Source organism: Schistosoma mansoni (genome assembly GCF_000237925.1).
Source record: "Schistosoma mansoni, WGS project CABG00000000 data, chromosome 2 unplaced supercontig 0108, strain Puerto Rico, whole genome shotgun sequence".
Classification (NCBI taxonomy): Eukaryota; Metazoa; Platyhelminthes; class Trematoda; order Strigeidida; family Schistosomatidae; genus Schistosoma; species Schistosoma mansoni.
The window spans coordinates 285,404-299,402 of NW_017385999.1; the positions used below are offsets into that span (position 1 = coordinate 285,404).

Sequence of the window (13,999 nt, forward strand, 5' to 3'; positions counted from 1 at the left end):
ATTGACTCACGCTTTCAACTATGATAAATATTTATTTGTTTATCTGATTATGAATCTAATACTAGCAATAAGAGTAATAAGAAGATGAAGATGATCAGAACTATGTGATGATATATTAGTGCAATACATTTCGAACAATCTGATCACACATATACTTGGTAAGAACATTTATATATAAAAATAAAAGGTCAACTAGACTGGAAATGGGGGGTAAGAGTAGATAAGGATATGTATTACGTTAATATATCACATAGTTCTGATAATCTTCGTCTTCTTATTACACTATCGAAATAGACTAAATATGTTAAAGTTGTAGATGAAATCTTTTTGCTAAAATACTAAACGTAGATTTTAATTATATGAACTGTATGATTTTATCTTGTAATATGTATATGCTGCTTTCGATTCAATTTTGACTGAAAATATTTAGCAAATTAAATGAACTTTTTAACCTTTTTAACCTTTGTTCATTTAATATCTTATAGATAATCAACAAAACATGGTACTATTATAAAACAAAATAGGTTGTATGTATGTCTAATTGAAGCTATCCGTGCATCTTTTATAAATCACTCTACGTAGCAAACGATATATTAAAACAATAAGAAGTCATATTCTTACACATCTAGTCGATATCAGATACTAATATGATGTGAAGTCAGTTTTAAAATTATGTGTTGAATAATAACCAATCTACTTTATGTTTCACGTTTTAGATTTTCGTATAACAAGGGAATTGTAAGAACCTAGATATATGAATTCAATGCATGAACTCATAAAACATTTTTACAGCCTTTTTCTTTAGATCACCTACATCCTCAATCAAGTGAACAGTATTAATATGCATATGAATTACTTATTTCTTATTCTTATCCTTACATAATCAGTTTCACAAGGTAACCAACTGCTTCCTTCTTTCATTGGTCTTGATAATCATTGTTTAACATTACAAAACTTACGAGCAGTAAAATTTGCCATTTTGTTCATGTACTGTTAACGATCCATTAAAAGTGGAATGACATTCGTAACAAAAAAAGTGCTCAGGATGCCATGCACGGGCCAAAGCCAAAACACATTTCTAAAATAGTTGAAATAATTTAATAAAAATTTAGGAGATATATTCATAAGAAAAAAAAGTTTGTTGGTAGGTTGCTTTAAGTTGAATACGAAGCTCAAAAAATAAATTTAAAAATAGTGTTTGTAAATATTTACTATTTCTTTACTCGTTTTCATGAATACCTTTTAGTCATTTTGCCAAACATTATTTCTGTATATTGAGACAAATAAAGTTTCCCAAATTACTAATAAAATAATAAATAAAGTTAAAAAATGAACAACGGTGACGAATATCTCAGTAGGTGGAAGGATAACAAGGCAGAAAATACCCTAGTCCCAAAAATGATTAAAATATGAACACAATATTATTTCCAAGATCCGGATAGATGCTAGATATATTGTGAAAAAATATCGAGTTCACCTGCAGGGTTTTTAGATTAGTTTAGATGTAAAGGAGGACAACATTATCAAGTTGTATAAACACAAGCAGGTGCAAGTGACATCAAAGCTAATAACTCTTCATTTTAAGATTAAGATATAAGAAAATCATTGGGCTTATAAGAGCGATATTTATTTGTATTTGAAGAATACTGAAGATAATCTCACAACTGTGTAACCTCGATATTTTACACACAAATAAGATAACGAAAGTAGAGATAGTTGGATTTAGAAATTCGGAAATCTGCTGAGATCTATCGAGAAATGTATTTTAGGTAATTATACTACTTCATAAAATATGAGTAGCATAATGTAGTTTTGCAATTGTGCTGAAATATACAGTGTAAATAAACCAAAATTTCGCAAGTAAGTTAATAACTTATTATTCCATCAGTTGTAAGGTACTAGCTACTATTCAAACAATAGTAAAACTAGGGCGGATATATTTCATGTTATTTTTGAAATGGTAAGCAATAGATAATTTGACGATAAGCATGGGATTTTTTAGACTGTCATATAAAATATTCAGAAAGATACTTGAGATGGTTATATATGACTAAACCATGTTCACGTATTCAAGCTATAATTCCTGTGTTATGGAAAATTAGACTTATATTGGTCACTCAGTCTATCATTGTTTATTTCACTTGATTCTCATAAAATATGACCGATGATATGTACACCCCTTCTAGTTAGAAAATAATGATGGTCACTGTTGTATGCTTCATGAACCAAAAGCTAACTAAAGACAGGAGCAAGATGACAACACGCTATGCATATCATACGGAAACGTAGAATCGATGAAAAGCTCGACTCCTTTCAAAACTTTCAATTAAGATCTTTAGATCTAATTGGGGTAGTTTTATTATCTATGGAGTCAGTCAGAACCCAGCATCCTAATGTTAATCAACGTCAAGGTAGTCATCATATTAAAGTTCTGAATGATAAATATTTCCCACCTTGAGATGGATAATATTAATATCATCTGGAAAAATAAGATGTGTAATTTAATGTAGATAGGATCATTAAATTATGACCTACACTTCAATATATAAGACAAGTGGATTCAAATTCATGATATGACAGTCGACAACTTGCTGTCTAGACCGTTGAAGCACAACCTCAGACAATCAAAAAATACTGGATAGTAGTTTTATCTTTGTTCAAGAAATTTTTTTCAAGAAAAGTATACTTAACTATCTTGACTTGTAAACTCCAAGCTTACATCTATCACGGGGAACATGTCATTTAGCCAATGGCCATACCTTATAAGCTGACAACACAAGAATGCATAATTATCAATAAAATGTAAAAAGAAGTTTTATTTTAATGAAATTTTCGTCTTGCACTCGCAGTTTATGTTGCAATTCATGTAACATGCTTAAAAAGAATTGCAGATATGATTAAAGAAATTGAACACAAAAAAATCATTGTATACACAAGTACACACATGATTGAATTACACAATATTGGCACAGTCAACTTAAACAGTTGAAATGATGTTTAGCAACATTTAGGAGTGTACATGGCCAAGAAACATGCGTTATGATATATATATATATATATATATATATATATATCGATGCTAAAGTAAATTTATTGATAATTTAATCAATCATTGGTTGCGAATTCATAAAATGTATCTATTACATACTTTTCTAATCACCTTATCCTGGCAATTTTATGCAATACTCTTCATGGAAGCAAATCACGAGACGAATGAATTAAGGGAGGAAAAAAATATGCAACCTTATGATAAGATAGAGAGGTTAACCGTAGCTAATAAATGTTTAACGTGGGATCTAGTAGGAATCAGTTGTCTAACTAACTTAAATGTCAAAGGTTAAACAGTATTAAATGGTGGGGAAGTTTGGTAGTGCAAACTAATTAAATCACTTATGTTACGATTTGGTAGTGATGACTTCGACGAAAGATAAAATGTCGAACGATAAATAAAATAAAGAACTAAGATATTCATTTTGTATACCACACAAAATCAAATAATACTGTAAAAAATTCAAAGAGATGAAGGCAAAACAGTGAAGGTTCGGAAAATATTACCTTTGCTTGAAAATAGAACTCAATGATACTATTTGAATGTTTTGATATGACAAAAGAAACTGTAGTACAAATGCAACCAAACTAAACTCTTAGCTACAGCTCACAGCGTTTTAATTAGTTCGGTTTTGAGATCTATAAAATTTCATACAGAAGAAAGATAGCATAGATAGAGAGTAACATATGTCAAATATTCTTCAATTGCAGGTTTCAGATAGTGAGATGACTGATCAAAACATCTACAGACTATTTGAAAACCAACCATTCATATCAAGATGGTCCGGCCTGATATACGTCGCTCTAGCTCTTTCTGTGAGAAGTATCTAATATGATGAATTCTTATCGAAACTTACACAACTACCAATATAAACATTCTTGTGTACCAGGTTGAAATGTACAGCACGACTAACTTCATGAGTTTTCACTTCACACAGTTCACAGCAGACCTTCAGTTGGGTGAGTATTAGCCAGCTAAAGCATACAAACAATGTAGCCAGGGTAAATAACGCAGCAGACTAGTTGAGATGATTAGAATTCATTATTTTCTTGATTATTTCTGGGATGGGATGTACGTGCGTCATGATACATGAATCACGGTTTTTTTGAGTCATAGAGATGTCTTTTTAAAGAATTCTTACGTTCTTAAGTTACCCTCCAGACACATTAAAACGATCTATTGGCCGATCTAAGAAGGCATAATCTAAGACGTTAGTCATGCGATTATTAGTGGTGGTGTTGATAAAGTCTTGTGGCAAACAACGAGGAAAGGCTTAACCAATAAAAAATTGTTGCACAAGACATATTTATCTGTAAATATTAACGGCTGTCTGAGGTTTGATATTCTGACTTATATGCCTAAATTAAAGGAGCTAGTGTAGCTCATCGATGCAAACTGACAATTCAATGCCAATGAGATCCTCATCTACACTGTTATTACGTTGCCCTACATAAATTGATTGATAAAAAAGTAGTAAACTGAGTTTATATCAAATGTAAAAAATATCGTTTGCTCATCCAATCTGATGAAATTAGAGTCTAACTGACTTTAGTTTAGTTCCTCATATCACTGCAACACAAAGATTTCTATTGGATAGGAGTAGATTGATAACCTAGATTTGTAGACATTGAACTATCGGTTATTGGATAGACGGATTCAGACAAATTGCATCATATTTAAAAAGTACCGACAAACTGGCAATGCTCACTAAAACACGAAATTTATTGTCAAAAAATAATCTATAAACAAAGTTCAAGTAGTTTATACTGCAAGGTAAAGAATCAAGTGCTTAAAAGATTAGTTGAATAAAGTTAAACTATGTGATTTCCACTGATCTAAATAAAAGCTTACTGAATTGAATAATATTGCATGTATATATATATATATCCTGCCAATAAAATGGTGTAAAGATGATGGATAATTTAAATTAAATTCATGTCTACTGAAATTTGATTTAGATTGTTTAGTTTCTTCATCACTAAATTTATTCATATAATTTCAAAGTAAGAAAACAAAAGCACAGCTACTGTTGTATTATCCAGACAGTCCAGGGACAACTCATGATATCGTTAAAAGAAGTTCAATGAATACTTTCCATTTTGCATTTACTTATCCAGATTTTATTAAAAATAGTTCAATGAAAACATGAATATGCCTAATCATAAGATTCATAGAATATTGAATGAGTTATTGATATTTTGAAGCTAATTGTCTCAATGGTCTATCGGTTAAGTGCTCCGGCGCGAGACTGGTAGGTCCTGGGATCGAATCTCGTGAGGCAGGATCGTGGATGCGCACTGCTGAGGAGTCCCACAATAGGACGAAACGGCCGTCCAATGCTTCCAGGTTTTCCATGTTGGTCTAGCTTCAATTGACTCATAACCTCAAGGATATAAAATTACCAAAATCTTCACAAAAACCCCTTCTGTTAATTGTTATACTTGTTATGGAAAATAAAATACGTTAAAGAAATTAATTGTTGACTAGTTATTTGTTTAGATATATTAGCAACAAATAGATTGTTTAAATGAGTAAAAAAGGTATTTTAAAAGATCTATTGCTTTACAAAATAAATCCCAAATCATATTATATAATAAGAAATTGTAAGCAATTTAATTATTCACTAAGAAAGAGCAATAATTCAACCTTTGTAGACTTATACATTTTATAATGTGTCTAGCCAATTATATTTTGATGTTGATTTGGTAAATTGCAGTTTCTTGGAAATCATAGTTTGTGATTGAAGATGTTAAATGAAATGGGTTAGTATCAGTCACTGTGATGCAGATGAATTCATTCTTGATGAGATTATAATTCAATGACGAAGCAATCAGAAGTGAATGAGCGATTTCAAGGTCACGTAGCCTCTTTCAATATCTAATGTCCACTTACGATCGGTTTACAGCTGATTTCAAGGAGGTCGTTATATTTGAGCGGCTACAACTGGTGGGATTGCCGGAAAGTTCATTTATTTATGATTGCAGTGTTCAAATGACTGCTGGATATTGTGCAGACTATCGTGACGATGTTGTTTTTTGATGTAATATATGTTGGAGCAAAACGTCTGTTAGAAAGGAAACTTTTTCACTCAATTCCGATTGACATTAAGACAGGTTATGATAATTTTTGTAAACTAGATAATCAAAGCATCATTAACACTGGCTTCAACCCTTGAAGATGTCACTGAAATTTCGGCCCTTCAATGGTTTGAGTACTGTTGAGAAAATTGTGCTATGAAAATGACAAGCTTGAATCAGTCATTCGAAAGAATCGGGAGAATCGTAGAAATCGACGAAAAATTCACTAGAAAACGCAGATTTAATGTAGAAAGTGTTAAAGAAAATTGGGTATGTAGCACTTCCTTAGGTATACTGAGCAGGTCTTCGTTATGTATGATAGATCGTCTCTAAAAGAACACTGGAGAGCATATCGATGCCCATTTAGACTTGGTTACTTGTATCGTATCGTCGTTCAAAAGTGACATTTTGTAGACCCCACCACAGGAGTACACACCAATAAAACAGAAGCAATATGGTCGAGGCTAAAAGAATTTTTGTGACCTTATCGTGGATGCAGAGGTCGGCAATTATGGAGTCACTTGGATGAGTCCGGATGCTGTATCCATTACAATTTCAGAAGTGCAGGGTCTCTTTCTAACTTTGAAAAGTGTCTAAATCATGCCAAAGAGTGCATACACTCTAATTCTTTAGTTTTCTATGACATATTCTTGCTCTATACCGTCTGTTTTCTGATTGGTTGAAACTTCTCAAGGTCACTCAACATTCGTTTATAGGTTATCCGCAAATTATAGTCTCACCTCACACTATGTTAATTAAGATTATGAATTCAAATCCTCTCTCGTATGTATCCCTTCATTCTTTCTTATGAAAACATTTTACCAATGTTTGATTTCTTATTGTCATTGTTCCAACTTTATTCCCATATCTTTTGATATTGATCTGATTAATTTCATTTTGTAGTGCTAATGTGGTGTGGGATATTGAGCTAAAACATATTTGTCCCAGGCGTTGGGATGATTATTAGTGACTGATTGGAAACTTTAGAAGTATGTTGCATCACATTTTAAGGAATAACCCAATAGAACTCCTTTCCGCATAGGTAAATACCAAATTAAAGTAGATACTGGTTACAGTGTAAAGTATTTTGTTCAATATTTAACAACTGTGTGGGAATCCAGTAATTGTTTTTTTTTTAAGTATCAAACCTAATCGTCATGGGAGTGATTTTTAATTAATTTACCAGTAATTTCATTACTTATTGAAATTAACTTTTTACTAAAGTTTCTACTTAGTTAAGAGTCACTTTTGACTGCATTTTGCCCATTCAAGTCAGTTGTACATGAAGTGAAAATCGAGCATTTTAGCATTGTCATAAACGAAAGATACAACTTTGATCAATACTGTACTAAATATTTTATAAACCTTAGTAAACTGACTATTGGAACATTCTAATTGTTGACAATTAGTCAATTAGTACGCTTCATTTACGACAATGATATCATGTGATTTTTATTTTTATATGGAAGGAGAAAAACGGTCAAGTTATTCAGTGTGTTTAGAAGGGACTAGGACGAAAGAGATCAAACTAGTAGTCAATCATTCATAGACTAAAGTAGTACACTGCTAGCATTCCAATCATCCAAACCTAAATACAAGGTAACCAGATCAAACTTTGAAATAGTTTGCATCACAGACTGACTTCATGTAGTATAATCTTGAAAACTAAAGAGCACTAGATAGTTGTTTTGTATCCTCAGTCATGTGTACTGACACATTATGAATCGAATTTAGGACCTTCAGGTTTGATAGAGAGAGTCGTCTTCAGATTGTCGATTCAATGTCCAACCATCCATACTCCCAAGTTCAAAAAAATTATTTTAATTGAGCATAACTTTTATTTTCCTGTAAAGCATAAAAAGTTCACTATGCAAATAACTCAATCCGACTGAAATAAACATAAGGGTATGATAATGTTGGCATACAATGAATCACCTACGTCATAACTATTTTTTTTGAATAAAATGAAATAAACATATCAACAGATTGTGTTGTTATTGATCTTAGCAATGTAGGTTATGAAGTGAGAAAAATGAAGATAAGGAAAAAGGATTTAATAATCAATTTTTCTCCACTGAAGATTAACGATTTAATAAAAATAATCGAATTTTCGATAAAAGCAGACATGCAAGGATGTGATTCTCACTATATTTTTAAAAAAATAGAACAATGAATGTCCGTGCTTGCATATTTATATATATATACATGTGGACGCTTATGTTGTGTAAGTACTTTGATTGCAATGATTCAGCATTAGTCATAGTGTTATTATTTATTATGTACAAGTTAATATACAAACTAGTTGTCTATGTAATGTGTGTATCAGTGTGCCTATATGTTAGTGTATATATATGGTTAGACATACTTGGGGTACTTTAAAAAATTGTGTCCAAGGTAATAATTTCATTATTTCTGTATACACATGTAAGACACGCATGAAACTAGAAGTTTAACAGAGTTGAACTAAATATTTGAATTAAATAAATCTATTCCGATACTTGTTAAATGATACCGATTATTTTCAAAACAAGACCATGAATTCGATAAATAGAGTCATAAACTAAATCCAAAATAGACAAATGGTTTCTTACATTGTACATTTATTCACATTAATAATAACGGAACATTTCAGTTATGATAAATTCATTAAAAATATCACTATTCTTATAGCGATGTCATTAATTCCTTTAGAAAATCAATATTTTTTAGAAAGCAAGTGTGATGAACTTTTGGAAGGCGATTTAACAACAAATAATCTAGTCACTGGTCTAAACACTATATAACATTGTAATTAGCTGTAAGTACAAGTTACTGGTCGTTTATCCTTTGGATATTTCTCTTACAACTTAGATTGACAGAACAATTTTAGACATTTTTCATAGTTGAAATCATGAGTCAATTGAAGCTAGACCACCATTGAAAACCTGGAAACACTGGACGGCCGTTTCGTCCTATTATGGGACTCCTCAGCAGTGCGCATTCACGATTCCGCCTAGCGAGATTCAAACTCAGGACCTACTAGTCTTGCACCAGAGCGCCTAACCGATAGACCACTGAGCCGGTATGCGATGGTGTCAACGTCTAACTTCAACCATTCCACGAAGTTGAGCAACCGTTCATCAATTGTCTTCAGTGAGTTGATATCTCCCAAAAGACCTGGTTGAACTCCACTAGTCACTGCTTCCCACTAGAACTCCAGGAAATATCTCTTGAAGTCAGTCATTAGTGAGCATATGATTATAGATCAGAAGGGGTTTTGTGGATATTCCAGTATTTTTCATAGTTGAAATCATGAGTCATCTTAAGCCTTACACTGACTGATCATTGAATTTTAACCTATATCAAATTGTCTAGTAGATAAAATTAATTGAATTTTATCAATTACATCACAATGCAGATAATGAGCCAAGTGAATTGAACTCGTAGCCCACATTTTAAATGGCTATAAATAATCGAGTGGCAACTGTTTGACCAGCATTAACTTAAACAATAGGTCATATGAGTTTGATTATTTAAAAGAGTGCAAGTTTGTTCAAATTTCGGACATTTTTCCTGGTGATTTCAAATCTATACAGAATTTTGATTAAGATCTTTTTACCACCTAATCATCTAAAATTCCATACTTTCTTTCAAGCAACTCTCATTCTAGAATACATCTTATAGTAAAAAATTGGAACACAAAGTGTAATCATATCAACTTTGTAAATAATTAAACGGAATATCTTCCTAATGTGAATAAATTCTTCAAAGTATTCAACAAATAAATAGAACATTTGTAGACTTTGTGAATGAATGAACAAATAACAATGTAGGATAATTTGTTGAATAGTAATATTTGTTATTTAGAAAAAATGGCTATAGTGAATGTTATCATGGTGACTTAATTAACTAAATAAACTTATTTGAAATGATTTTGAATTTCTATCCTCTCGTTTTAAGGAAAAAATAAAAAAAACAATAATGCTTTAATATTAAATTAACAAACCTCAACAACTGCTTCACCACAATAACCACATCTAGGTGAGAACATTTTTAGATGACATTGAGTACAATAAGCTTGATTATCACGTTCATAAAAATCTTGACGAACTAAACCAACACGACAACTAGCACAAGTGAAATGTTCCGGATGCCATTCTTTACCAATAGCTGTTATTAACTATTAAAATATATTGGAATAGTAAAAACAAATACAAGAGATCAGAATATATGTTATATATACATGTAAACAAATTGAATTGTCTATTCTAAATCTTCTATAGAAGAAACTAATTTTTGGCGTGATAAATTTCTAAGACTTTAATTTTGTAAAAAGAAACATTGATTCCTAAAACAAGATATTTTAATAAATTATTCCTCACCTTTTATGTATGTTCAAGTTATATCAGATAACAATAAATAATTGCGTTTCTGATGTAATCAACTCATGAATTGCTATCATTAGAATGGATAAAATGATAAAGAATCACTTATAAGTGATCTTAATAATCAGAAAGGAGTTTTGTGGAGATTTTAGTCTTCAGTGAGTTGATATCTCCCAAAAAATCTGGTTGAACTACACTGGTTACTGCTTCTCACTAGAACTCCAGGAAATGCCTCATGGAGCCAGTCACTAGTGAGCATATGATCATTATCAGAAGGGGGTCCTGGATTTGAATCTCGTGAGGCGGGATCGTGGATGCGCACTGCTGAGGAGTCCCACAATAGGGCGAAACGGCCGTCCAATGCTTCCAGGTTTTCCATGGTGGTCTAGCTTCAATTGACTTATGATCTCAACTATATATGATCTTAATAATGTTGGTTATAACAATGATATAAATAATAGTCCATATCAGTGATGAAAAAAATAGATAAAAGCTTAGATGGTCAAGATGTTAGGGCGTTAAACAGTCAAAACGAATAACAATAAAAATTATTAGGTTAAATAAGTGAAATGTTGTACGGTTAACTGTATTAACATTAACTTTATTTTCAATTAGGTCTCCATACCTATTGTCTGGATTATATTATCATTAACGTTATCACTATTATAATTATTGAAGAGAGCACGAACAAAGACTTGAGTAGAATAAGATAAATTTATTTCATTTGGTTCTTGTCAGCTGTGTACAACCTGTGATATTTAAAAATCATAATTACAGAATGAGTTCTAACTACTTACATAAAAGAGTTTAATTGGAAGTTACGAAGATACCACATCAGTATAGCATAGCAAGGGTATAAATAAATTTAACAGACCGAATAAAATATTGTGAATATATACCTTACGTAAAAGAACATTCTACAACAGTGGTAGTAACTAAAGTCCAAAGAGTTAGAAAAAAATGGTTACTCAATGAGTAGACACTAATACTAAGGGAGAATAAGATGAGTAAAGGTCAGTTAATTAAAATAAGATTACTAATCTAGAAAACAGTCAAACTAAAAAGACGTAATCACGTAATCAGTTAAAGGAACAAGTTGAAAAAAATTTTTTACTATGTAATGAAGGAATATTTGTCACCAAGGCAAAGAAAGATAAACAACTATCTCCATTTTAACACAATATCAAGTTTCTCACGTTTGATAGTCACGTCTTCAGTAAACTTCAGAAAACTAAAGCTTGGCTATTTATTAACCACCTTGAAAGGTTGCAAGATATCGACCTGATATCCTGTATCTAAGAGATGTTTGGTAATTGCACCGTTCAAACTAGTTTTCTCTCTAGCCTGAAGACTTTTCGGAACATTTTAAAAATTCCGAGATATACCCTTCTTTCTGTTGAGTCAGTTTAGATGCTTTAACAGGTACACGTAAATTTATAAACATAGTTAGCGGTAACATGAAAAGGGTCCTCATCGACCTTTGATTGCTTTATTGAACATGTTGTTTTATACAGTATTAACAGTTTGGATGCCTAGTACGTTCTGGCCAATACAGTTCCAAGCCTAATGATGATTTTTCTTGCGACATCATCAGCTTTGAAGCTGAGATTTATAGATATCGCTTTTATATTGACTATAGCCGCACACATCTTGCTTTTCTAGATTTTTTTACATTTGTTAACAAAGTTTTGTGGGTAGCAGTTATCTCCTAGACATTTTCCACGTTCATCAATTCTTTTTCCAGTTTGCCATTGTTACACATCCTCTCCACTCCATAAAACAGTGTTTTTACAACACTTTTTTGTAACTGAATGGACAAAAGCTGCTAAAATTCAGGCAGAGACAATCCCAAAAACTTTCACAATAAACTTAACATTGAACTATTCCGTTTCCCTTTTGTTATATGACGACGTAAAGAAAGTGGAACATGTCATTTTTTTCGTACTCTATAGTAAATTGTATGTTGAGATGAGCATTAATAAAGAGTTCTTACAGGTGGCTTGAATGGCGTTTACTGTTGCAGACAATAAGCGTATCACCAACATATCTGAAGTATTCCCTTGTTTCATTAATCTCCGTGTTTTCAAAATAACCTATAAAAATATCTACCATAATTGGACTCACTGGACTTAACATTATTGTTATCATTCTAAAAGAAGATTTTGAGCCTTAGCAACATGTTATTAATTTAAAGTATAATAAAATGCAGCAGTTCATTGTTTGACACACAAAAATTATTTCAGCCAGTAATTTAGATACAGAGTGTTTAACATAATTGGAAAAAAATACATACTGTATTTCATGAATGAAAGAATGAAACATTATTAGAATCAATGTAATCAGTAGACTATATGTAAATGAATTTAGATTTACCGTTCCATTTATAGGCTTTTTACAAGCATAACACTGTCCACGAGGATTAGTTTTCGCACCATGCTGAGATAGTTCAGACGATAAATCATTAAGCATTGAATTTAATAGTTGAGTTGGACCTTGTTCTGTAGATGAAACATTGTTGATCTGGTCGTAATTCGGTGGTATTATACGTTTAGCATTATGCCTTTGTAATCGTGCAGTAACGTTCAAATTATCAGTATTTTGATGAATTTTATTGTCATGATGCTGATCATAATTATAATTGCTGTTAATGTCTACTGTCACACTGTTATTATTGATACTATTAGTGCTACTGTTAGTATCAAACTTATAATTTGATGTTGTAGAAGACTTTTGTGAAGGTGTTCGTGAATTTCTTTGATGAATATCGGATATTGAATTATCAGTGACTGAATTACTAATATTAATTAGTAGTTCAGCACCAGAATCGCTTTGATGATTATTAATCTATAAGCCAAACAAGAAAAAAAGTATCTACGTAAGGATTCTTTTTTTTCCATTTTACCAGTTATATTCACGAACTATAATTCTGTTCAAAGTAAAAGTATCAATTGTCTTTGTGAACTAATATAAAAGTAACATAGCTTTACTCTAAGCAATTATTGTTAAGAATGTATACTCAATGTTTTCATATTGTTTAGTGTAATATTGTCCGTGTAAAAACTTTAGAACTATAGATGATACAGAGGTGAATGATTAGTGTGTTTTTGAATTTCATTGGTCTGATAAATTTACAATTGGCTTTGATGAATTTTATGGAAAAAAGAAATCTGATGCTCATTAGTGATTCCATTGAAAAATAAAGCATTAGTCTGTGTAAATTAAATAAAACTGGAAGATAAGATAACCTTCAATCTTTAACGTTGATATTTATTTTGTTCATTAAATGTTCAACAGTAAAATAGTAATTAAAGTAATAAATTTAAACACACATTGTAGGATGAAACGGATATCCAGTGCTTCCAGGTTTTCAATAGTGGTTCAAGATTGGTCAGTTCATGATCTTAATAAAAACTCAAAAATCTCCACAACCCTATTCTGATAACACTACATCATATGAAATCCACTGTTAAAACACAACGTCTATAATCGATAAAACAACCCAGATTACA

The 13,999-nt window shown here is 31.3% G+C and overlaps 1 protein-coding gene across 1 annotated transcript in view; it reads right to left on the minus strand.

Moving 5' to 3' along the window:
- Nucleotides 1–12,959, minus strand: part of Smp_140310 (paxillin-related) — a gene marked incomplete at both ends in the record, with an annotated part of 16,764 nt that extends 3,805 nt beyond the window's left edge. The window contains 2 exons of the mRNA XM_018791602.1: nucleotides 10,112–10,285; nucleotides 12,864–12,959. Of these exons, the coding sequence (XP_018645210.1) occupies nucleotides 10,112–10,285; nucleotides 12,864–12,959 (270 nt within the window). The remainder of the gene's footprint in view (nucleotides 1–10,111; nucleotides 10,286–12,863) is intronic.
- Nucleotides 12,960–13,999: the final 1,040 nt, after the last annotated feature.